The sequence below is a fragment of the Eucalyptus grandis genome, chromosome 5, assembly GCF_016545825.1.
Source record: "Eucalyptus grandis isolate ANBG69807.140 chromosome 5, ASM1654582v1, whole genome shotgun sequence".
NCBI lineage: Eukaryota > Viridiplantae > Streptophyta > Magnoliopsida > Myrtales > Myrtaceae > Eucalyptus > Eucalyptus grandis.
Genome location: NC_052616.1, coordinates 5,700,993 through 5,727,561, shown reverse-complemented (window position 1 = coordinate 5,727,561; position 26,569 = coordinate 5,700,993). Strand labels below are relative to the sequence as shown.

General features: G+C 39.7%; 3 protein-coding genes across 3 annotated transcripts; all 3 read right to left on the bottom strand.

The window, feature by feature from the left end:
* Positions 1–4,855: 4,855 nt before the first annotated feature.
* On the bottom strand, positions 4,856–6,196 carry LOC104443670 (transcription factor MYB4). The gene is made up of 3 exons (XM_010057175.3): positions 5,901–6,196; positions 5,619–5,748; positions 4,856–5,490 (listed from the first exon to the last, which is right to left on the bottom strand). The coding sequence occupies exons 1-3, from the start codon at positions 6,034–6,036 to the stop codon at positions 5,160–5,162; spliced, it is 597 nt and encodes a 198-aa protein (XP_010055477.2). The 5' UTR covers positions 6,037–6,196; the 3' UTR covers positions 4,856–5,159.
* A 6,364-nt stretch (positions 6,197–12,560) lies between these two features.
* Positions 12,561–19,892, bottom strand: LOC104443669 (peroxisomal acyl-coenzyme A oxidase 1). The gene is made up of 14 exons (XM_039312722.1): positions 19,550–19,892; positions 18,942–19,050; positions 18,787–18,848; positions 18,267–18,476; positions 17,939–18,026; positions 17,694–17,856; positions 17,237–17,435; positions 16,026–16,223; positions 15,132–15,263; positions 14,871–14,991; positions 14,334–14,444; positions 14,004–14,073; positions 13,285–13,468; positions 12,561–13,191 (listed from the first exon to the last, which is right to left on the bottom strand). The coding sequence occupies exons 1-14, from the start codon at positions 19,691–19,693 to the stop codon at positions 12,982–12,984; spliced, it is 2,001 nt and encodes a 666-aa protein (XP_039168656.1). The 5' UTR covers positions 19,694–19,892; the 3' UTR covers positions 12,561–12,981.
* A 3,594-nt stretch (positions 19,893–23,486) lies between these two features.
* Positions 23,487–26,108, bottom strand: LOC104443667 (O-fucosyltransferase 30). The gene is made up of 2 exons (XM_010057173.3): positions 25,614–26,108; positions 23,487–25,148 (listed from the first exon to the last, which is right to left on the bottom strand). The coding sequence occupies exons 1-2, from the start codon at positions 26,090–26,092 to the stop codon at positions 24,089–24,091; spliced, it is 1,539 nt and encodes a 512-aa protein (XP_010055475.2). The 5' UTR covers positions 26,093–26,108; the 3' UTR covers positions 23,487–24,088.
* Between the last annotated feature and the right edge of the window lie 461 nt (positions 26,109–26,569).

Here is a 26,569-nt window from a genome sequence, read left to right as displayed (position 1 = left end):
ACCGCGCGATTTCTTCCCCCAATCAGCCTAATAAAGCGCCTGGTCTAGCATGAAATTACGATCGTACCCCTGGCCCAACCTTGGTGGACGGATGGGCCTCAGAATTCTATTTGGGTATTTAAAGTACGAGGCCCAAGCCCATATCGAGGCCCAGAGTACGAATCTCGTTCGTCCGTTTGAGGATTGCCAAAAGATGCAACAGCTTCTTTTTCTTTTTCTTTTTTTTTTTTTTTGTTCGAAATGAACCTCGATATTATTTAAGCTCAAGAGTTCTTAGACAAAAAAGCCCCTCACTAGGGCGTCCAAACATAACAAGTCCCATTGAGATTATGGAGGACGAGCTAACCAAAAAGATGAAAAGTTTGCGAAACGGAAACAATGGGCCAAGGAAATGTTGGCAAATTGGTCCAAAAGGAGCCGGGCCACTTCTATTAAGATTTCAATAGCATTAAAACATGCACTCCGTTGGAATGTTCTCGTCATTAGGAAATAACACAAATGCGGGAAAACAAATTATTAAACAATTTATTGCCCCAAAAATCGAGTTTCCAATCCACGACGTGATATTCGTCAACTCGTGTTGGCTTTGGATTAATCATATTCATAATGCGTCATGTTCAAAAATCCAGAATTCGTAATGACTTTTCTTGTATTTGATTTGTCTTATCATATTGTCTCATACTATGACATGAAATAGCACCGCACCTGACCAAAAAGGGATGTGAACAAGGTCGGCTTAACTCTGTTTGTGCAAAAGCTTAGAAATAAGTTGGAGCAACCTCTTATTTTATATTACGGATCTCTCGTGTTGTCACGAATATGAAATAATTGAAAGAGTCGACTCGTCCCACAAACACATTTGGATTGAATTTGATTTCATTTGTTATTTATTTTTCTTTCTCTACCAATTACTATGCTTTGCATATATAAATGAAATTTATTATTAGAGAAGCCTTTTTCAGATTATGTGAAACAACAGTTAGATTACAGTTTAGTTTAATTGAAGCCAACCAACCTTATGCTCTGACGAAACTGAAACCCTAATCCTCGTTCCAAATGAACCTATTCTTCTTTTTTTAAAGTCGGACCTAAATTAGCTCAAGTTAGCTCAAGTTTCTGCTCAATTATTCAATTCAAGTTTTTTTCCTGACAATTTTTTGGATATCAAACCCCTACCTTTATTTTGGACCAAATTGGGTAATCCTAACTCATAGTCCTTTCTACCCACCTCCATTTTCCATCACAATGAGTAAGAAGTGTCGGGCATTCATTACGTTGATTACCTAACAAGTAACAACGACTATATGCAGGTTCTTTAATAATGCGCATTAGAAAAAATAAATAGGCAGAGGAAAAATAAAAGAAAAGGGAAATGTCAAAATGGTGCAAAGCTTCATGGAAGTTATAATAACTATAACAAGATGAAGTGATGAAACGTTGAGAAGAGACATGATTGAGATTATTCGAGTGGCCATAAAATTATTAATCGAGCTCTTTTGCTACAATCACGTTTTCCTAATTTGATAAATAGATTTGCAATGGTATTATGTTTATTAGTATACATAATTCTTGTGTTCTCGTCATTTTTACCATTTCCAGCCCACTAATAATTGAGAAATCATTTTAATCGTTAATAGCAATATATCTTTGACATCGTTTTTCGAAAAAAAAAAAAGAATAATATAAATGTTTCCCAATTCAATTGAGGGACTGAATTGAATGTAGACCAAAAGTCTACACATCACATTAAATAAATTAAAAATTCAATAATCATATTTTATTTTGGGTTAAAATTCAAGAGTCACATTGAGCAAATTTAAAGTTCATAGACCGCATTGCATTTATGTCATCAACCCTTCTCTAAATAAATACGCAGTTAATGTACTATTTGATTGAATTAGTCAACTAAAATACAAGTACTAATGGCATGTGGAAAAGGCGAAAGGAAGAACTTTTGCATGGCACGGATTCAGGGGGAAGAAAAAGACGTCAACGCCGATTAAATATAAAAAGTTGCTATTTTTGCGTAAAGAATCGCTTTGTAATTCTGATTTTTTAGGGCCCTTCAGTGGAAATTTGCCAATTGGAGAGATTTGGCAGCAATTAAGGGTAAAAATTCAGGATGGATTGATGTGATGGGGACACGGACAGTAAAGCAACATCACATCATATCATCATGGAGTGCTCGAGAGGTCCTTCAATTTGCCCAACAGCACTTTTCCCCCACTTTTTCTCAGAAAAGTTTTCGCCTTCTTTTGTCCTGGCAAGTTCACGTGCAACACGATCGAAAGCCAGCAATACAGAAACGGGAACCAGTTCAATGATCATTTTAAAATTAACAAAAACAAAAGTTGGGATGTACCCGAAATTCGTTTAACATGATCATTTTAAAATTAAAATACCTCATGCTTCTTACACAGTCGGTCGCTCAAATCCATGAGTAGTTTTTTTATTTTATTTGTAAAAAGGACGAGGAGAGGGCCCGATCAACATTGGCAACTCTCCCTGATTTTTATTATGAGGATCCCGTCGTCTCTGTGGAGTGTCCAAATTGAGCATAACTACTCCGCATTGTCCGTGACACCAAAGTCAAAGATTGGCGAGCGTGACAAGCACATGACTATCACCTCACCACGATATTAGTAGTTGGAAAACCTCTTTACGTAAAATATGCGACTATTATAAAGTGTATATCTTACTTCACTTAAATGCGTGGTTATGATGATCTTTATATACATGAGTCCTCGTTCACCCAATCGTTTGAAGTTTTGACTTCATTAGTATATAGGTGACGTGGCAAGTAGGGGCGCAAGAAAATACCCAGTCTAAACTAAATCAAAATTGTCAATTGGGTTCATTCTGATTTGAGTAATAGATTAAAAAAGCGAGCACGTAAACTATTCCATTGGACTGAATCAAAACACTATAAATCATATATTGTCTTCCTCCTAGAGAACGCCCTCCAAAATGGTCTCATTCACCATTGTCTTTTGCATCTAGATTCAAACCGAACTGAACCGAATAGTGTCTTTGGATTAGTTACTATACGGCTTGGATTACAAACGCCAAGTGGGTCAGTTTGAGTATTATACCCACCGACAACAAAATCTATTTTAAGAATATAGTTATGGACATGAATCAAACTCATGATCTTATAATAAAAAATTATGAAAGATACGATTTTACTATTACGGTAATCATCTTGACGCTCTCGTCTATGAATGGACACCATTAGTCTCCTCCATCAGCATCATTATTTCGATTCTTTTCGCTGTCCTTCTTGATAACAGCTTCGAAAAAGAACAAAGAAGTCATCCTCATCATCGCCTAAAAAGGCTCTAATCTTCAGTGACCGCATGAAAGTCCGCGTAATCCAATGACCATTATCTTCATCGACAGTGACGTTGGGCTTCTGAAATTTTTCGTTAAATAAAAACTCGAATTTTTCCTTTTACTTTGTCCTACTAGTTGTACTGATTTGGGAAAACAAAATTACAAAAAATTGCGCCCAAAGTCCCAAATATCTAGTCGGAGTAAGCATAATTGAGAACTACTAACTAAGAATCAGTTTCAATGAATTGGAATTAGATATCGTTCATTGATTCCATGAATCCACCTAGAAATCAGATTGCTGATATGATCAAAGTTGACGCTCTCTTTATTCTTAACTGTAAGATCGGTGAAAAATATTAGATTCAAATTAAAAGTTGGGAGTTTAGGTCATAAGTCGATAAGTATTAGGCTTGAAAATTGAGGTCATGAGTAAAAGATAAAGAAATGATTTAGATGAAATGAGAGAAAGAGGAATGAGCACTTAATTAATGAGTATAAAGCTTCAGATTTGGGATTTAAGGGTTTTCGTAAGAAATTTTTTTTTGTTGGAAAATTTTCTTAGAAATTAAATATATATTTATGTATTATCAGTTAAGTCCAAATGGGAGGGTGAGCAGTTTCACACCTAAAACTAGGAACTAGACTGATACTCATTAATTTCAATAAATTGGAACTAAGAACTAGATTGGTTTCTTTGAGAATTGCTAGTTCCAATCTGATCCGATCTAGCTCCGAGCAGTTCCCGATTCTTTGCTCACCCCTAATATTTAGTTTAATTTGCAATTAACTCATGCACGCCGTATTCTAAGTACTTTTTATTGGGCGCAATATAATCATTTTTGGTGAGCCCACGGTCAAATGTGCTTATGTGGAACTTTGAAATCCGGTGCGGCATTCTTTTGGTTCATTTTCACATATGCGGTGCTAATATGGCATTACGTCAGGATGGGTCAAAAATTAAAAATTTCAAAAAGAAAAATCAAAGAACTTAGAGAGTAAGGGTGCCCTCGCATCGTGGACGAGACTTGACATCCCTGATCGGTCACGGGCGGGGCTCGTGAACCCTTGTCCAGATTTAACGACGACTTGTATTCCCTGGCCAAGGCCCCACAACTTAGAGGTGGCGCAAAAGCCTCACCCAACCTTTGGTCCTCTCTCACTCTCCATTCATTTTATTATTTTATAAATGACATTTTTATTATTTTTTTATAATTTGCTAACTCTTTTTATTCAAAATTGACTTTTCTTTTATTATACTATCATAGCGTAACGTCAATTAAAAATTTAAAAAACCACTTTCTATTTATGGCGTGCCATGTCACAAAGGTTATTTTACCGTTATTACCGAAAAGGCTCGAGGATTTACTTACGCAAATTCAAACATTCAGGCATTCAGGACTTGATTGCACGCCAAGAATTTGGAATTTTGGTGCAATTTTCCAAAGAAATAAGTCATCTCGGTGCAATGCAGTGACAGCTTTTACTCCAGTCACCATCTTCCAAAGCTCTATAAACAAGGACATGGACACAGGCCCTTAGATTTGACATATCATATTGGTGAAAATTCTGACCACTTGGGCTTTTTATGATCCGACCTAGAAATTCAAATCGGAGTTAATTGGTTGTACTAATGCGTGGTCATTGTTTAGAGAAATTATCCCTTTCTTAGATACTAATGCGTGGTCACTGCCAAGATCCCATCACAAGCCCCTACAACCAGTTCAGTGAACTAGTGAAGAGATGATCCATTCATCCAAGAATTTGTACACAGGATGATGGAAGAAACCCATCATTTCGAAGAAGAAAAAATGACCCCTCGAGTTGCTTCACATCTTCTCCTTTAGTGATAACCCCTCGTCGAGCTCTAAAAACTTGTTCACCCACTCGAGCCCGTAAGAACCCTCGGCCGTGAAGTCGAAGAACTCATTAGTATCGAAGTCGACATCCAAGAAATTCCCGACCGCTTTGTCGGCTCCCTCCTCAGCCGGTAGAACAACTTCTTGAGGCGTCGCTGGGGAAGTTTCTGGGGAAGCCTCAGGGACGACTTTATTTTGTGGTTTCTCTTTCTGGCTTATTTTTTTGCTCAAATGAGAATTCCAGTAGTTCTTAATTTCGTTGTCGGTTCTACCTGGAAGCCTCCCGGCAATCAAAGACCACCTACATAGAGAATGCCGAAGTTTCGCAATTAGTTGATTGCTTTAGAGAAATAGATTACAAGCATGACACATCAAGAAGAGAGAGAAAGAGGGAAGAAAGAACATCAGATCCTCCATTTTTACACCAACCTGTTTCCCAGAAGCTTATGAAGCCTCAGAATCAAGTCCTCTTCTTCATCTGATATGTTGCCTCTCTTGATGTTAGGCCTCAGATAATTCAACCATCTCAATCTGCAACTCTTCCCACACCTATTCAAGCCTGCAAGAAGAGCAAAAGAGAGAAAGGTCATTGACTGTATCGGATATAGCGCAGCACCCATGAAAGAATCACAATGCAGTCGCTGGATAAATGAGCATTATTAACTTTTCATAAGGATGTTATGAGTTAACTAATTGCCGACGACAATTTACCTGACTTGGCGGCAATAGTCTTCCACCTCTTGGCCCCATGGACTTCAATGTACTCAGAAAGCCTCCTGTCTTCCTCTGCTGTCCATGCCCCTTTGTTCGTCACCTTTTTAGCAGTACCCTCACTTTTTGGTGCCATAATTTGAGAGAGAGAGAGAGACTGGTCTAGTAACTTGGGGAAAAGTGGGTGCTTGTGAAGTGTCTCCTAGTTTTTGGGTAACTAAACTTAGACACGCACAGAGAGAGAGAGAGAGAGAGAAAGAGAGAGAGAGAGAGAGATGTTGAAGAGAGTCGAGGCTGGGGGGTGAGTGTTCTGATGGGGGTGTAAGAGAGTATAAAAAGCATGGAGGGTTAGGTGTTTGCTTGAGAGAGAGAGAGAGAGGCCTTGAAGTTTGAAGGGTCAGTGGGTGAATCTATCTACCCTTCCAAGAGGAAACAAATGCAACAAGACAAAAATAGAAAGACAAAGCCAAAAGAATGTCTCTCCAACTACCAGTTTTATACAGTTGCTTCGTGAAGAATGGGAAGTAGAGAAGAAACCTTCGTTCGTGGGGATGCGTTTGAAGTCAATGCACTCCGGTTCCGCTCCCACGCAGCACCCTGACTAAGATGCATCGTTGAATGAAGATAAGCCATCGCACCAGCTAACTCCCCCAATACAATTCAATCCCCCACTACAAAAGGCTGCTGCTTCTTTTCCTTGGCCATTTTCATACCGTCCAGGAGTCGACGTCATGGTCCTCGATTCGCTGTTTTCTTCTTTTGTTTTCCTATTTCGGGATGGTTATTTCCTTGCCAGAAAACTCCGTGGGGAGAGTTTCGCAATACATGCAGTAATACGACGATTATATTTTAGATTAGGTCGGAAATCCATGTTAAGAACGAGATGAAAGGGTCAATTTGCTTGTAGAAGGTAAATGCCTTTTGACGCGAGTAATTATAGCATAACGTATGTGGTTAGTGTCAAGAAAATTACGCTAGCAGCCTAATGCACCATTGATTTCAGAGAGCGGATTATTATAATTCTTAAACTAAATGTATAACTAGATCACTTGTGTAAAAGGAATGATACATAATGTTCCCTTTACTTTTTCTGTATTGAGATTGGATGAAATAAAATATGAATATTTCAATCGAATGAAAAGTGGACGCTAAATAAGAATGTCAACTTTATTTATTTTGTATAGATAGTTTTTCGGCCATTGCAAGTAAGCTTTCAATATCATTATTATGGTTGTATTATACTTTCGAAAATGCCTTCCTAGGACGGAATGCATCTTGACATTATGCCCTCCTTAGATGGAATGTATCTTGACATTACTTAATTCAACACTAGCTAAAGACCCGGTTGGCAGTGCTATATGTACTTAAGTACGATTTCAAAAAAATTCATTTGCTCAGGGGCACCTAGTAATATAATCAAACAACTTCCTTAGTTATCGAACGCACAGATTACAGTAATGCAAAAAAAAAAAAAAAAAACTCTATAATTCACCTCGTCAAAGATGCTAACAACTTCTAACCAAAATTTAAAAAAAAAAAAAAAAAAAAAGATGCTAACAACATAAAATAATGAATTGAAAATCGACACGACTACCTAGCCTACTTCCTTCTTTTTAATGGCGATGCATATGATAAAATGCGGAGATCGATGATCCAATTTTATATCCCCATCTATAAATTATTCATCAATAAATCTATACATATATAATTAAAAAAGCCTACTGAAAAACATATTACACATTGACGCATTTCACTGGTGGGTGCCGCAAAGTGTGTAAAATTTCACGCTAATCGCGCATCTCTATGTACCAACTTCGGGAACAAAAAATCACAAAAATGATTAGGTTGATATTAATTATTTAACTGACACCTTCAAGTCAACTATAGTATATTATTCCAGAAAATTATTATTAAAAATCAACCATAATAGATACGCACGAAAATGGCAGCTTCATATATATTATAATTAATGACGCATGCAGTCCGCGAGGTCAATTGTGGCTCATGAGCAAGGAAGAATATGGAGTTGGTATTTCGGAAGATCTTCTTCCATCTAAAAGATTAATAATGATAATAATAATAATAATAATAATAATAATAATAATAATAATAACAACAACAATAATGTATTGACTATAGTGATGAAGAAAATAATGTTCCATTTTCCGCTTTCTCGGATCAATTTTTCCGACTTTGGATCCGTACCAAAAAGGTGCAAGTTTGACTAAATGACAAGCCACGTGTTCGGTAAATTCATTTAGCAAAAACAATCGGTATCTGAGCATTTTTCTTTTTATTAATAAGAGGTTCTCTTTTCGTATGACTCTTGCATTGGAAATCAACTAAATAATTACTATTTTCATCGAACATGTTTGTATGATAGAAACGTGATGAAAGTGCGATAAATTCATTGTCGAGATATGTTAATTGATGTGGACGAATTGCAAAAAGCTCATAAGGGTCATTGAAACTAACGTTCTAATAAACCTTGATAAATATTCATTTTAGTTCCTAGACTATATAAAAACATTCAATGTTACCCTTCTTTTGATTTAAGTATAGGGACAATGTTGAACATTACACCAAAAGTTCATAAACTATATTAAACATGTTCAAATTCAAAGGACGATATTAGGTCAAAATTCAGTGATCATTGTATCACTTTCACTTGTTTTATAGCCTTGAGTTCGAACCAACGCAGACCACATGCCCCCGGTGGCTAAGGTTCTTGAAATGTAATAAATGTGATGGGCTCACCATTAAAACGCGAATCACGTGGACTACGGAATCCTCCTCATTGATCTTGTCGGGACTGAATTTGTATTGTCTATGGAGAGAGAGAGAGAGAGAGAGAAGGGGAAGGGGACCACATACGTTTTAAGAGAGCAACCCGAGAAGCTAATGAATGCATTCACTGACCCTTCCATATACAACTTCATTCGCAGGATGTGTCATGAGATCGAGTTATTCGTGTGAATATTTCGAGCCCTCAATAAAGTCGATGCAAATCCATGTTCATTGGCCCGGACATCGAGTAGTCCCTTCCATATACGACTTCATTCGCAGGATGTATCATGAGATCGAGTTATTCGTGTGAGATATTTCGAGCCCTCAATAAACTCGATAGAAGTTTATATTCATTGGTCTGGACATTGAGTGGTTTCATCTTAACAATAAAATATCCGGTCACGTCATCTCACTTTTAAAATTAACAAATCGTTGATCTCACAATAGACCATGATCATTGTTTAGGAATACTATCATGAGGACCGTAGCTACCAGTCTATCCCAGATTCCACAAAACCCTAGGTCCTTTTGGGCAAAGGGATTAAATTAATCAGGGTGTTTAGTACACTCATAGTGCAATAAAAATACACACAGATGCCCAGCATTTCCAAAGGCATCGGTGTCCTAGCATCTTCACTTGTATCATAATCGACTTCTTTTAAAAAATGAACATGTTTTTCATTAGGGATTTCGTGTGCACGAATATCCACAAACGCATCTTGAGCAACTAATCTAGAAAAACTTTACAATTTCCAATACATCAATTGTCCCATGTTACGTGCACTCAATTCTTCAAAAAGTGAAAACCGTTCCTTGCTCACTATACTTAACAAGTGTCTTAGAGGCACTCGTGAACACGATCCTTTTCATTAAGCGTACTGAATAGGCATCCAAGGCCCTTCATCCTCAGTTTAACATTTGAGATCACGGCCAGCACGGACAATCATTTCAGCGATCCAAGCACATTGAATATAGGGGGATCCCAAAATCCACATCCAGGTTGTTTCCGCAGCACCGGACGTGCCGGCGTGCGAACACGTCTCCTCACTGCTGCTGATGCTGCCGCTGCCGGTGTTTGAAACCAGAGATATGCTCGAGCCAGCATCGACATTAATGACACAGGAACCGAGTAGTTTAATCCGGGACGGGCGTATTAATGGCGGGCGATGCTTTTCTTGACCGAAATTCCAATGGCAACTACCAGTCTCTCTCCCTCCCTCTAGACCGAGAAGCAATTTTTCAATGCGGGATGCCAAATGCCAGTGGACGAGAGATTCCAAGCAACCATAATTGTTTGATGTCTCCCCGTCGATCGCGTCAGACCAGAGGACCAAAGGAGAGAGAGGAATTGGATATTAAAATTGGTGTCGTCGTTAGGACCAAAACGTCCGCGGGTCGGATTTGTCTAATTCCCGCTCGCATTGTCTTGGGTAAAGACTGGGACGATTGGTCAAAGTCAGCCCTCGTGCGCGAGGATGGAAGGAAGGTTAGATGGGAGGGGCGACGCGGAACGGAGAGAGAGAGAAGCGTGGGGGGATGCGCACGTGCGCTATCACGTGACATCATGTGATTTTTGCCCTTTTCCGCTTCTCTCCTTTTTATGATTTTCAGGATGAGTGACATCCTGTGAATTTATTGTTTCACGTCTGTGACGAATTCGTATTTGGTCCTAACCTTAATTTTTCTCAATGAGTGGGGACTACGGTGGTCCTTCTAGTTAGTATTGTCTCTTCAATTGTGGGGACTATGGTGGTGCTTTTAGTTAGTATTGTCTCTCTATTGAAGACGAATAACCCTCAACATGAGAGGAAAAGAAAAAAAAAAAAAGGATGGCCGAGGTTACCCGTGTGTATCATCAACAAGAGAGACCAAAGCGAGAACCTTGGTAGACCCGACGTGTCCTCATCTGAGGATGACGAGTCTATGAGTGAATGAACACGCGTCGCAATCTGACGAAAGGAGACAGTGGATGAGGTTATGTTTGGGGTCATGTTTAAGTGTTTTTTTTTTTTGGGGCACGTGCGCTATCACGTGACATTGTGTGGTTTTGCCTTTTTCAATTTATTTTCTTTTTAAAATTTTCTAGACCAATGAAATCCCTTGAATACAAATTTGTGTTTGGTATTATCTTTAATTTTTCTTAATGAGTGGGAACTATGGGGGTCCTTTTAGTTAGTATTGTCTCCCTACTAAGGATGAACAACCCTCGACATGAGAGGAGGAAAAAAAAAAAAAAAAGATGGCCGAGATTACTAGTGTGTGTCATTAACAAGAGAGACCAAAATGACAACCTCGGTAGACCCAAGATCCCAATTTGAGTACAGTGAGTCTGCGACTAAATGAACACATGTCGCGCACGTGCACTATCACGTGACATTGTGTGATTTTGCCTTTTTCGGTTTCTTTCCTTTTTAAAATTTTCTAGACCAGTGAAATCCCTTGAATACGAATTCGTGTTTGGTACTATCGTTAATTTTTCTTAATGAGTGGGAACTATGGTGGTCCTTTTAGTTAGTATTGTCTCCCTACTAAGGATGAACAACCCTCGACATGAGAGGAGGAAAAAAAAAAGATGGCTGAGATTACCCGTGTGTGTCATCAACAAGAGAGACCAAAATGAGAATCTCGGTAGACCTGAGACTTCCCAATTTGAGGACAGTGAGTCCGCGACTAAATGAACACATGTCGCGCACGTGCACTATCATGTGACATTGTGTGGTTTTGCCTTTTTCAGTTTCTTTCCCTATTTAAATTTTCTAGACTAGTGAAATCTCTTGAATATGAATTTGTGTTTGGTACTAACCTTAATTTTTCTTAATTAGTGGGAACTATTGCTGCCCTTTTAGTTAGTATTGTCTCCCAACATTAGGGGGAAGATGGCCAAGAGTACCCGTGTATTGGTGTGGTTTTGTCTTTTTTGGTTTCTTTCCTTTTTTAAATTTTCTAGACCTATAAATCCCTTGAATACAAATTCATGTTTGGTACCAACCTTAATTTTTCTTAATGAGTGAAAACTATTGTGGTCTTTTTAGTTAGTATTGTCTCTCTATCAGGGATGAACAACCCTCAACATGAGAGGAGGAAAAAAGAAAAAGAAAAAAAAGATGACCGAGATTACCCATGTGTGTCAAAAGACCAAAACGAGAACCTTGATAGACCCGAGACGTCCCCATCTAAGGACAACCGAGTCCACAACTAAATGAACACGTGTCCCAATCTAATGAAAGGAGATGGTAGACGGGGCTGTGATTGGGGTCGTGATTGGTTTTGTTTGGGGAGGGGGGGGTGGCGTGCACATGCACCATCACGTGACATCAAGTGATTTGGTCTTTTTTGGTTTCTTTCCTTATTTAAATTTACCAGACCAATGAAATCCCTTGAATATGAATTCATGTTTGGTACTAACCTTAATTTTTCTTAATGAGTGAGAATCATGGCGGTCCTTTTTAGTTAGTATTGTCTCCCCATTAAGGATGAGCAACCCTCGACATGAGGGAATAAAAGAAAAACAAGATGGCCGAGATTACCTGTGTGTGTTGTTAACAAGGAAGACCAGAGCGATAACCTTGGTTGACCCAACATGTCCCCATCTGAGGACAGTAAGTCCGCGATTAAATGAACACGTGTCGCGATCTGATTAAAGGAGACAGTAGATGGGGTCGTGTTTGGGTACAACAGATCCGCGTCCCTTGCTTCGAGTGAATTTGGGATTTACAATCACGACATTTGCAGGAAGAAGTAGTAGAATGTCTAGTAGAGAGATGCTCTCGGAACACTTATCAAACATGCTTAACTAAACATGCTTAACGAGAAAATAGTACATGTACCGCATGGAATCCCAAAGGTAAGATCAACGCATACATATGACAGGAATGAGTCGATACCACAAGATCTATTTCCTATGAAACATGGACCATGATTTCCTCAGCTTGTTCCCCGACCATATTCAAAATTACATGTCAAGAAATGCCATAGAACAGTAGAATAAAAAAAAAATAATGCAAGAAACTATCTGTTCAATGCTAAGGAATTACTCTTCTTTACACATTATTTGTAGTCCCAATTCATGCTAGAGAAAGAATACAAGAGTACGCATCTCTCGATGTCCCAAATTATTGGTCGCTACCACTCATCTTTATCTACCATAATCGATCACTCCTGCTACAGAAGCTTTGTTTAAATACCAAGTTCTACCACCTTCCTGGCACTCATTGCAGCTGAGTTTATTGGCTTAAACTACACAACTAACAATATATTATGAAACGCAAGCGGCCGGACCAGAGAGCCGTGTTCTTTAGAGTCTTGCATTGCGAAGCTGTTGTTTTAGCACGGGGCGGATGTACTCATGGTAGCCATCAGGCACGACAGAGTCATTTAGAGGATCCTTCCACGCTTCCTCATACAGCTTCGGATACACGTTCCCATCATAGCGGCCAAGAACAGAGCCAAGGTAATGGTCGGTGTAGTTAAATGCATCGACAAGTGCAATTGCATTCGGACGAACCTAAAGTCGTTGGGGCTTATCCAATTAGCAATCATTTGACAGGTACATTTCTTGTGAACATGAAAAGATGGGGGTGTCCTGTTTATGACAAACCTGAGAATAAAGAGATCTGAGTTGTTCATTGGCCAAGGCAGCTTGTTTTGGAGTGACGCAACCGGTGGACAGAAAATCTCCCTGATGCTTGTGGAGAAGATGCAGCGCATAAACACTGCAAAGTGTCTGCAATTGTTGCTTTACCCCCTTTCCAGGTATATCTTGCTGTAATTTCTCAATGAATCTGGAACCAAAAAAGAGAAAAAAAGAAAAGAATCGTTATCGCTTTCACAAAAACCGAGCAATCAATCGGAAAACAGCTGATTTGTTACACTGATTTAATACATATATCACAAAGGCCACGTGTTTCCACCCCAAAAACCAAATTTCCCTCCTTTCAGTTACTCTATATACATTGTGATCAACTTCACAAGAATTTACATGTCAAAACCTACAAATCAAGGTAACAAAAAAGTTGTGCCAAATCTCACAAGCAACTTGGAAAAAACTAGACATTCAAAATGTTATGCTTAAATCTTGCAGCCTCACTGGCTTATTGTGTAAACACACAGAACAAATATCTGACACCATATTTAAGTAGCTACAAAAGCTTCCTCAAAGGTTTTGCTTTATGTACCCAAGTAATTAACTACACAAGCGAGGAATACATTCAGCTTTGTACGCGAAGATGCTCACAAGTGCATGTGTGGATACCCTAGAGTAACTTCTTCAGATATGAGAAATGTGTTTAACCAACTCACAACAACAGGGATACTCACTTGGAAACGACAATTAATTGGCAATGAGCAGTAGCTGCCTCAACCAAATCAGCAGACAGTTCTGCAAAACCTGTGCAATAGAGAAAAGACAAGTGGAAAGACATCTCAGTTGCACCATTATTAAACAAAGCCTGCAGAATAAATGCGATGTTCCTGAGTCTGTACCTTGCAGAAGGGTTTATGCACCTCTTCCGCATGAAGAGCTAAATATACTCTCTAGATTCTGGATTTGCAATAACATGAATGTTTTTGCCCCTCTACTGTTTTATGAGCAAGTGTCTACCGCAGTCAAATATCAGAGGAAAGCAGAATAAGAAGATCCATAAATACCTTCTTCTGGATTCGAGAATTTGCCAAGATTCTGCGCACAGGCAACTGACATCCTCAAGGCCCTTGCTTCAAATGCCTCCAAAACTACATTGGGCTTCAACCAATCCTCAACTGTAAGAAAAACATGAAAAGTGAAGTCGTGTCTGTCATTGCATAATGAAGGCATGTAAAGCAGCTCAAACCAGTAAAATCAGGTCAAAACAACAATCCACATTTATTTCAAAATCTCATCAATCCCCTTCCCCAACTTTTCTAATCCCAAATGTGGAGGCAATCTAATAATGTCCAGTCAGGCCTCAAATATACCGATAGGCATACTCATAAGTCAGCCATTGTATCAAGCTCGTCACCCCAATATAATGAACAACTGTTGATCATCCAAACCATCGCTCCTATTCTCCAATATTCTCTATTTACATCAAATACGAAAAGAAGTTCTCTCACATAACAGAAATTTCATCAAAGTATAGTGCATGTATAACAATAGATTTATAGAAGCTCCAGATGGAACTTTGAGTAAGAAAAGTCTAAAGTTACCTCTTTGAGCACTGCAACGGCATTGCATGAGATGTTCTGCCCGGCTCATGTATGCTGTTGAGCCAACAGGCTGTTTCCCAGAGCCCAACTGAGAAACAGTCTTCATAAGAAACCTCGCAACCTGCAGATAAATTTTTTTATCAGCTCTTTGGTTGAAAATGAAAGACGTAATAAAGTTGACATAATACAAGAACTTGAATGGCCTGTTGATGGAGCAACCTCACCAGGTTATGCAAGGGATCACCTAAGCAGAAAAGATACCTGTAAAAGCAGTACAGTATTGTCTCCTTCGTACGTACAGGCAGGAATATAAACTGCAAACAGTTCAGGAAGACCACTGCTACTCAGGTAACCATGACCACCACATAGTTTTCTACACTCTTCGATTGCATCCTACCAAAGAAAGTTTTTTTCAGCAAAAGCATCCAACACTGCTAATTTCAGTTAATCTTAAATAAATTGCACACCAATATGTGAAGTACAAGGAAGAAAATGGTTGACATCCAAAATCATCAAAAAGTGATAGGAAGCCCCGATGCCTTTTAGCAATAAATAATGAAATACTTCTGTAGATCACATCTACAATGAGATACGAGTTCTGGAAAAACAAAAGGATAACACGTGGAAATGGTCAATTTAAATGTAAGCATGAGAAAAAATAACAACACGATGCAGGCATTATAGGGCATTAAATCTTCAAGCACAGATAACAATCAAACGCTAAAATATCATGCATTCTTAACTTCAATTCCTTTTATGCCCCAACTTGTGTACATGAAAAACTATCTTTCCCAAGTCTTTCTGGTATATACTATCAGGCTTCTGCCATGGGCTGTCAAAGCTGTTCAGGCAATACTACTGTGTAATCAAGTTCATGAAAATATCTCAACATCCAAACCATACCTAGAGTAACATAAAAACAACAAGGAAATGCAAAGACGAGGTTATTCAAAGGAATGAAATAGTAACAAGCAAAACTAAACAGGCCTTGAGTACTGTTTTGGCCCAGTCTGCAATTCCTCTACTGGCCAATCAGATTTCCATGTTGTTTTCTATCCTTTCTTTTGTGTGGAGAGAGAGAGAGAGAGAAAGAGAGAATAAAATACATATGCATGTGATGAGGAAAAAGATAAGAGGTCAGAAAGTATCACATACAGCAGTTGCAGAGGTTGTCAAAGATTTCAAACCAGCAGTGCACGCATGAGCCTCTGGCAATGTTGAAAAATCATTTGCTTGCAACCTTTGAGTCACATCCGTATATAGCCATTTCAACCATTCACCAACAAATCGGAAAGCATAGGCAGAAGCCAACAAGGGGAAAAGTCTGCTTTGCTGAGTTTTATAGTCAATCACCTAATATAGAATAGGCAGCAGAGGTGTTAGCTAATGAATCAAGAACAAAGTGATAATGGAAAAGGCAAGTACTGAAAATGCCCTCCCGTGCATCATTTCGGAAACTAATATACCCCAAAAGATTCAAAACAAGTTACATAAATCAGGAGGACCAATCCCACGTAGAGTGGACGAGCTTGCGAAGTGATGCTTAAATAACAACTCGCCCGAATGCCACCAACCAAGTACTTGTTTCTTTTAGGAGCTCAGTTCATATATATTGGCCCAAGACTTTAAATGGTATCAGAGTGTTAGACCAAATAAAACTGAAGATGTGGAAGTTTGTAACACCCCAAGTCTCACATATAATTGGAGAGCACTAAAGAAAATGATATTTGACAAAAGATCTACCCCCCAAAGTCACCAGTTGAATACTCCTTTTGATAGGTTGACCAATATGGATCAAGTTAATTGCTATGCCATATCCTTCTAGTTAAAAAGGAATTATCTGGCCGTATCACTCTGTTTGGTATTTAAGTTGGGAGAAATATAAATGGAAAGAAAAAGAAACAAACATTGAAGAGAAAAGAAGCGAAGGGTATTTCCATTCCTGTTTGGATGAACAATGGCTTGGAGGGGTATCAAGTTAGTTGGTATGCTAAAATGCCCCTTGTCCTTTTCACTATATCAATTCCCCATTAAGGGCTTTCCAGGAAGTGAGGGAGCTAAACACAATTTCCCTCTATCTCTCTCAACTATACAGAAAAGTCCTTTTGTGTGCCCGAGGGAGTAAATTTAATTCACTTCCCTTCTCCTTCAATTATTTTCTCCTCATAATAACCAATTTCCTAGGTTAATCATTTCTTCCATTTCCTTTCACTCCCACCCATCCAAGTACAAAGATGTGACAGCATAATCATAGTCCTTGTCATAGCTGGACTAATCATATTGAACAAACCTATGCATAAATAAATTACCATGGAATAAGACCTCATTGCATCAGTATCTAAAGATGGAAAAACTAATTACTCTACCTGGGTCTCAGGACCACCATTCTGTGACCCAAATTGCCTACGAACAGCACTATATCTTGTAGCAATACAAACCGCCCGTGACAAAGCACAGGAAGCATCAGCTACAATAGTTTGGCGGACATACACCATTGTCCCATAAATCAGCTGTCGTGGCACATTAGACTGCACGACCTTCCCTTCCCTTGTAACCTGCAGAACCCTGATGCATTTCACAAGGATTTCAGAAAACACTCTACCGTTGGGCTAATAGTCCATCGTGTAGACAATTGTATCCACCTAATTGATAATGATGCCTCATGAGTTTCCATGGTACTCTTTTCACCCATATCTCTTCATTTTCCCACAAAATATTGTCCCATATGCTACTTAGTACTTGAAATGATCATAATGTATCTTCTTTGAACTTCAAAATTTACAGTTGTAATGTTGTCAGGTAGCAAGAGAGGTGAAACCTAACCTCATAAGCATTTGATCTCTTGGAATTCGCACATGATCGAATCTAAGGAGTCCATTGTCCATGGAGTTATAAGCTCCGCTCCCAAATTTCATGCCAATATCACCAACAGTTATGCCAGGAAGAGGCATATGGTCATCCAAGCTCCGAAGCTGGACAATGAAACCTAGAAATGGGGATGTCATGTCAATAATACTATAAATACTTGCCACACTTACACAAGTAGAATGCTCAATTGATAAGCTTACCATGCACTCCATGGTCCTGACCCTTAACGATAAGTCGTGCATATGCAATAGCATGTGTGGAAACTTTACCAAGTCCACCAGGCCACCACTATTAGCAAAGTAAAACCATAATTAAGCAAATCTAATATTGAAAATCTAGATAACAGCACCGAAAAAATTAATTATCACATTCTGAATTGACAGTGCAATTTATCAAAGAAGGATTAGTGAGAGGCCTAACTAATATGTAAGAGAAAGGATAAATAAAGAAAAGAAGGAACGTCAATTATATCATCTGTCTTTAGATTTTTTCTTCCCTCAAAGAAGACACCGTCCTTGAATCCTGTACCTTGCTAGAAGTTAGCGTGGGACTATCAACGATGAACTCATCCGTCTGGGGATCAAACGTAGCAGTAGTTTCGAGACCTTGGACATTTGAGCCATGACCAAGTTCAGTCTGTGCATAGCATCCAATTATTTGCATCTTATATGCCAACGGCAACCACTTCTGTTGCTGCTCCTCAGTTCCTTGTCCTTTAATAGCAGGGATGAACATTCCCTGCAGAGAAATCATCGTGAGGAAGCATGAAAAGAGAGAACTAACCACAACTACATGATCAAAAGAATAATTAGATCTCCTGAATAGACAATAATTTAGAAAGGATTACAAACAATTCTATAAGATGCGAAGAATATATTGAACAGTTAATTGCTTAAATTTGGGGGCCAATCAACAATGCTCTCCGTGTGAGCATTATGCTCAGCTAGAAAAAGTACTAATCATCGATTAAGAAAGTCCCTGCTCAAAAAGGAGAGAAGAAAAAGGAAGCATGAGAAGCTCCAAGGATACCACTAGGAATAGACCATACCCAGTGAAGATCTGTATAAGCAGGTTCATCAATAAAGGACCTCAACCTTGACGCCTCTTCCTCTGCACGATGAAAGATTGAATTTTGTCAGACCAGAAATTCCATCAGCTTATAGAAGACAACAGCACTAAAACGGTTCGAAAATGGAGATGAACCAGTAAGTCGAAGCTCCATAATGCGCCTCCAAGCATAGGCAGCTTTTCTGAGAGTATTCTTGAATAGGTCTTTCCTGCTCAGCATAGTCCTGTTGTCCTTCCGAAAGGCCTGCAACAATAAACCAGATACAAACCAGTCACAACAAAAACCAGAAACTATAGGCTAAAGTAGCGAAATCGTCACAGATTACGAGCTCAAAAACAGTGGGTCACTCCAAAATCGCTCCTTTAAAAATTGTCTCCAAGAGATCGAATTACCAACGTTGGCAAACCGATTCCTTTCGAACGGCATTCAAAAATCCACCTTTAATTCCACCTAGCCCAATTCCAGATTTTAGGAAACGGTTACCTCTCTTCAGTGATCATCACCACACAGCAAATCTATAACCTCAGCACCAAAATCCCCAGCAAATGCTCTAAAAGCACACGATTGAAGACAATCAAATATGCCAACTGCCACAACCGAATTCAAAAAGCCGCATCGGCAACAATAAAAGACTCCTACGCCAAATTATTAAAAAAAAAAAAAATCTAGCCAACAAGCGCGGACACTCGCATCAAACATCGACATCAACGGCATCGCGGGAGAGAGGCTCAAGAGCAATGACCGGATCGCTGGCGACGAGGCGGGCCATGCGATCGGAGACCTCGACGGCGTGGCTAGAGCCGGCCCAGACGACCTTCATCTCCTCCACGTCGAACCGCGCCTTCTGCCGCTCATCGGCCAGGTGATCGACGCCGACGCCTTCCATGATCGGGAAAAACAAACGACCGAGGCTCGAGCTTCCTCCGCGCCCCCAACAACCCTAGATCGCAACCGGCTTCGTTCGTTACGCCGAGTCAAATGCGGCCGTGCAGCACCGACGAGAACGATGACGACGACGACGACGACGACGATGATCTTGATTTCAGTTCTCAAATCAACCTGTGTGATGGATACAGATACACACACACACACACACACACGTATATATATTTATATTTATAATTATATTAGCAGATAATTAAGGAGATGGGCCTGTTACAAAGCGCTGACGTGTCACCATTGAGCTTCCCGAGGTTCAATGAATTTTAGAATTGACTGGTGTTTTGTTCTTTTTTTTTATGAGAGACATTTTACACGTGGGCGAAACTCTCCCTTTTTTTCTCTTTCTTTCTTCCCCCTAGCGGAAACTCCTTTTTTTTTTTTCTTTTTTTTTTTTCAAATTATCTTATTGCCCCTTTTCGGATGGGGAGCCGACCTATTTAGCCATCTTTTATCGTGGTATTAATTTGCACCTTTCGATTGGCTGAAAGTGCAAATAAATCTGGAACTATTTTTGGTAATTTTATCCATAATAATCTTGAATTGACTTCTATCAAGGGAAAATAAATCTAGAACTATTTTTGGTAATTTCATTCATAGTAATCTTAAATTGACTTTTATCATTGTTAGCGATAGCCTTAATTGACTTGATCTTAAATGAATATTATTAGTTTATGAGTGCCAGATTCGATTTGCCCTCCTCCCATCTATTTTCCATAGATATAGGTATTCTTTTACCTCTTAACTTCATTTTCGATCTTTAAATAGATCTTGTACGCATGTACTTGGTTCAAATGATGACTCCCAAATCAAGTATATTTGTTTTCTTTTTTTCAAATTATTTTCTTTTCCTTTTCGGATGTGAAGCTGGCCAACAACAACCATTCATCAGTGCATTAAGTTGCAATTTTTATTTGGCAAAAGTGCAATGACTTCAACACTTTTTTTTTTAATAATTTTTTCATAATAATCCTAAATCGACTTTTAACATCGTTAAATGGTAGTCTTAATTGACTCAGTCTTAAACGGATATTAGTACTTCACGAGTGCCTCATTGGACCAGCCCTCCTTCCATCTATTTTCATATATATAAGATATTTTTCTTACCTATTCACTTCATTTTTTATCTTTAGGTATACATGTACTCGGTTCAAATGATGACTCCAAGATTTAGTATATTTGTTTTCTTTTTTTCAAATTATTTTCTTTTCCTTTTCGGATGTGAAGCCGGTCAACAACAACCATTCATCGGTGCATTAAATTGCACTTTTTATTTGGCAAAAGCACAATGACTTCAACACTTTCTTTTTAATAATTTTTTCATAGTAATCGTAAATTGACTTTTAACTTCGTTAAATGATAGTCTTAATTGACTTAGTCTTAAACGGATATTATTACTACTAGCCCTCCTTCCATCTATTTTCATATATATAAGATATTTTTCTCACCTCTTAACTTCATTTTTGGCCTTTAGGCACGCATGTACTCGGTTCAAACAATGACTCCCAGATTCATTTTGACCCCGAAATCAAATTTAGAGAGTAAATATCAACCCGGCACTTAATTTCTTTCTGCCCCCCACCTTCTCTTTTTTTTTTTTTTTTGGTCCCTGGCTTGGTGGGAAGGGCACTATCTTTTCGTAATGTTGCACTTGGTAGAGGCCAACAGAGAAATGTGGTACTTTGATCATTGTAGTTTTTGACGATAGCAGCATTCTCTCTTTTTGCCTCTGCCAAAGATAGTGGACGGAGCTATCTGCTGCATATTCTATGGTTCGCCGTGAAAGGGCATCTCCCCCTTTTCTTTGTTTTGGCAATGCCGACAAAGGAATCAAAAGAGACAGATATGTACACGGGCCGACGGAAGTCACGGAACATTGTTAGAACGAAGCAAGTTTTGAGAATCGAAACTGGAAGGAGTTCTCGAGGGGAAGGAGGAGCATCGGAATCAAATCTGCTAGATTCCGGAATAGACGATTTTGAGGGAATGACATTGACATGTACTTCATTCCGTGACAGATGAATTTGAAGGAATGGCATAAATTAGAGGAGGAATTTGAAGAGATCTACGGCCAGCCACCGGTTTTGAGGGAACTTTCCAATGGGCCGGCTTTTGTAGAGTTGTACTTCTCACCTACTTCACCCATGGAAAGAGAAGGCAAAAACTAGAAAGGTGCGTGAAAGTTAACAAAATACAAACATGACTGACAGAGACACCAGGTAAAAAAAAAAAAATTAAGTGACTAGAAGTTAGCCGAGTAATTAAGTATTTGGTTTTGATCCAATAGATCTTGTGTTCAAATCATAGCCTCGCCTACTCATATTAATCTCGGGAGCCATGCCCGCCACCTGAGAGTAGAGCCTTACTCGATGTAAGTGGATGGGATGGCAAAGTTCGAACATTCATACTGTCAACAAATAAAGAAACACTTCTGTAATTTAACAAGAAATGAAGGTTAACGCAACCCTATATGACTTACATGTTTTGATCTCAGTCTACTATCAAACTATTTTGGCTCGTTCGCAGCCATCACTAGAAAAGCACACAAACGTGCGTGCTCTTGGCAGCATTCTCAACTATGCATGCCATCCGTCAAAAACTTTTTCTCCCACTATACGCATTTATTTTGCAAAAAAATGAATTATTTAAAATAATTAGTTATATCGCTTACTAGAATGAATGAGCGGCCAATATGGGCGCGTTTGGTAACAATTCTATTCCTAGAAGTAAATTTTGATCGGAAATAAAAAAATTTATTCTGTTTCCAAGAATAGATTCTAAACATTTTAAGCCATTTGATAACTAACCAAAAAAATCTATTCTAAAATAAAATTGCGTTTGAGTACGATCTTTCGTTGATTCTCGTTCTAAATCAATTTCTTTTAATTTTTAAATAATTTTTATACTTTTTTCATTTTTTTTCTTTTCATTTTTCTTTTTTTCTCCTATTTTTCTTCTTCGCAGCCGCCGTTGGACCGGCGACCACCCTCATCGGCCGAGCCTCGCCGATGGCCAGTCCAGCCTCGCAGGGGCTGGGCGAGGCTCCCCCAGCCTCACCGAGCCTCGTGGTGGCCAGGCGAGCCTCGCCGAGGCTAGGCGAGGCCCGCTTGGCCACTGGTGAGGCTGGGCGAGCCTCCTCCGTGGTTGGGCTTGCCTCCAGCAAGCTCATCGGACGATCACTTGGCCAAGGCGAGGTCCAACGACCAGTGACGACGGCGGCAGCGGACAGCGACGGACGAGGCAATCGGTGAAGAAGAATAAAAGAGAAGAAGAATAATAGAAAATTAAAGAAGAAAAGTTGTTTTGATTCTTAGATTTGTTCTCGAACAAGAATCAACTTTTTTGTTTTATTCTTGATTCTCGTTCCAAATCTACTTCCGGGAACAAAAAAATAGAAATTTATTTCTGGAAACAAAAATTTTACCAAACGCGATTCTGTCCCCAAACTACTCCCGAGAACAAATAATCAGAATTTGGCAATGTTTGGATGGTTATCAAACAGAGCCTATATCTATAATCCATAAAAATATTGATATGTAAGTCATTGTTCTCGATGAAAATATTTTGACTAATGCGAGCAATTATTTATTATGAAAATGTTTTCTAGATTTTTCATTTTCCACAAAACAAACAAAACCTAAACAAATCATCCAACCATTCGCCCGGGGGGAGAGGGGGTTGGAAATTCATTTTCATTGCGGCAGTGGCATGGCCTCCACTAATCAGTTTTACAACAAAAATTAATGAAGTTCTTGTACTTGACATTGTATATATGCAGAAGTTGGTGAAAGGCAGAAAACAACGAGATTCATCACAAGTACAAAAGGAAGAGCATGTGTGTAATTACAACGAATAAATTGAATGCCAGAGTGAAGTAGTCCACAGAAGAGAAAAACGCATACGTTGAGCTGTGATTGCTTGCAACTCACCAACAAAGAACCTGAACAGGCCAGTCAAAACAATAACTGCAATGACCTTTAATTTACAGAAACTGGAGAGGACCCCTTTTCCTTGTCATAGAGGAAGAAGTTAGATTCCTGAAGAACTCGATCCCTCTGATGACCAAATCTTGCAGCAAGGATAATATCTTTAACCATGCAACACTGACATCCAGTGAACCAAGAACTTGAACTGGGCATGCTGTGTGCATTGCTGTGAACGGTGCAAATGAATATCATGTAGACTATCCCTCAGAGAAAGAGCCAAAGGCTACCAAATCACAATGTGAAGAAACCGTCCCACCAAATAACAAAACCCATGACCAGCTCCCAAATGTAAACGCATAATATCAAGCAATGAAGTGCAAAATTTCCAATTAAATCGTTAGGACTTGAAACAAGCATTAACTTGAACAGACATCGTGTTTTCTCATCGACTCTATGCTCTCAGCAATAGTCGATCCAGCTGTCCCAACAAAACCTAGAGAAGCACAGCTGCAAATCACTTCCTCTATGCACAGAAGGACATCAGCTAATTTGCGAGGAGTGCATTGCTTTTTGAGTTTGTCCATTCGTGCAAAACTATTTGGAACAAACCCAACTCTCAGGCCATGCCCCCCATTCGCAAGTTCCTTTGCTGTTCGAATCACTAGCTCATCTTCTTCTTGCAGAAAATGAAGCTTAAAATTGTCAACATCTCCAGCCAAATCTCCCAAGTAAGTCTTGCTCCAGTTACCTTCAGGAAGATCAGTCATCACAAAAATATGAATAGGCAGAGGTCCATTCTGCCTCAAAGACTCAACCTTTTCTTTTAAGGTAAGGAAAGTAGTTTTCCAGTGGTTCTTGAATTGGCCATCCAACAATCTCAGCTGCGCACAAACAAAATGGGCCTTAATGGTTGTCAGAGCAAATTCCTTCCCAGCACTGAGAATTTGAGGGACAAAGGGGAGAAATTCAATTTTCTCAATTATTGACTGTATTCTCTGATCCTTTGGAGCTTCATGAATATCAAAGTAAAGCTGCGAACCCTTATATGCAGACGTGAAGAGGCTTCCAAAGGCCAGAAGAGTAGCTGAATCAGCTTGAGAACCAGGTCCAAGTGCCTTATACACATCACGGCGCCTCCTAACATATGTTAACTTCTTTTTTCTCTTCAACTGTTCATTGGGTTGAAAGGAGTCTAACTCTCCGTCATTGCCATTTTGGTATGTCCAAACCGTGCTTCTACAGTCTTCATCCACAGAATATAAACACTCATCTACATTACCATTAAACCCAGAGAGAAACGACCCGCATTGCTTTAAGCTAGCAAACAAAGGCGACTCGCCAGTGGCCCCATTGTTGCAAGCCAAGTCTATGTTCACCCCACACCATATCGATGCAAAAACTCTGAAATCAATTGTTCTGATCATTGAAGAAGACACTAAGGATGAAATGTCGATGATGTCAGCCATAGAAACATACCTGAAATACAATGAAGAACCCTTACAAAAAGTTTAAACAAGAAACTCTTTTTTCCTTTAACAACTGCAAATTAACAAGAATCAGAATTGGCCATAGAAGGCCATAACCATCCCTGCCTGAGACTCTCAGTCCTTCTGATAAGCAAAGATATGGATAATTATAAGCAGCAAATTTACTTCTAACCAATATTTCTGGACGCCAAAGATAATTTAGACAACCATAGTCCTAAACCAGTACGAGGATGCTGAGGAAAAAAAGATGAATCCTAAAAAGATCGCCAATTTACTCAAGATAGCTAATGACATGTTTCATCTCAGTAGCAGGACAAGTCCATGGAACTTACTAAACGAAAATCTCAAGTCAGCATAAAGAAAGAAGTAAAATGCAAGAAAAGTTGGGATCTTCAGCAAGCAACGCAGCGATCGTTCCATCTCGCACCAACGAAAAATCCGCAATTACACTCACCTCCCAGTCCTCAGAAGCTCCACCGCGCTCTCCCAGACCGCGAGCCGGATCTCCCCTCCGTCCAGGACCCGGAACTTCGGGCAGCTCCCGAGGGCGACGGCGTGGTGGTCCAGCACCGGCGGGACCACCAGCGTCCGGTTGAGGACCGCGGCCGCCACGATCGCGTTCTTGAACTCGGACAGCTGGTTGCTGAACCCGCTGTGGGGCGCGTAGGACAGGAACCGCTGCCCTAGGGCTCGGACCCGGGGCTCGCACCGCGAGGGACGCGGCGCCGCCGCCTCCGCCTCCGCCTCGAGCGAGCCGCGGAGGAGCGAGGTGGAGACGCGGGCGTAGGAGAAGTAGAAGAAGGCGAGGACGGCGAGGAGGGAGGCCGTGCAGAGGAGGAGGGAGCGAGATCGCGGGGCCGCGGCGGCGCCGCCGGATCTCTTCCTCGGCCACGGGGTCGGAGATCGATCGGCGAGGGCGGCGATGTGGTTCATCGCGGCGGCGGGAGCGTGACGAAGGCGTCGATTTCTCCACGGTCGATGGCCCGTTTAACTCGTCTTGAATGGGCTGGAAGCCCTCTGTTGCCGGTACAGGCCCAAACATGCTTTGTCGGGCCCAAGGCCATAATAATATATTGATCTAAACGAGTGATTGCCTGCTGAATCCGGCCCGTCGATCATAAATCGTCTAAACCTCGTCAAAATTATGTTTTGGGATAATGACACAAACAGCCTTGAAGTTTGGTCTAATATACAATTTGATCCCCAAAATTTTAATTCATTCAATGTGGTCCATGAACTTTAATCCAATGTGCAATATACTCCATGACTACATTAAATATTTTCATGCAATTTAAGAATTTTATTGAATTTATACCAAAAGTTCATAGACTACATTGAATATTTTCATGCAGTTTGAGAACTGTATGTTAAGTGCAAGAACTACACTGAACAAATTAAAATTTTAGGGAT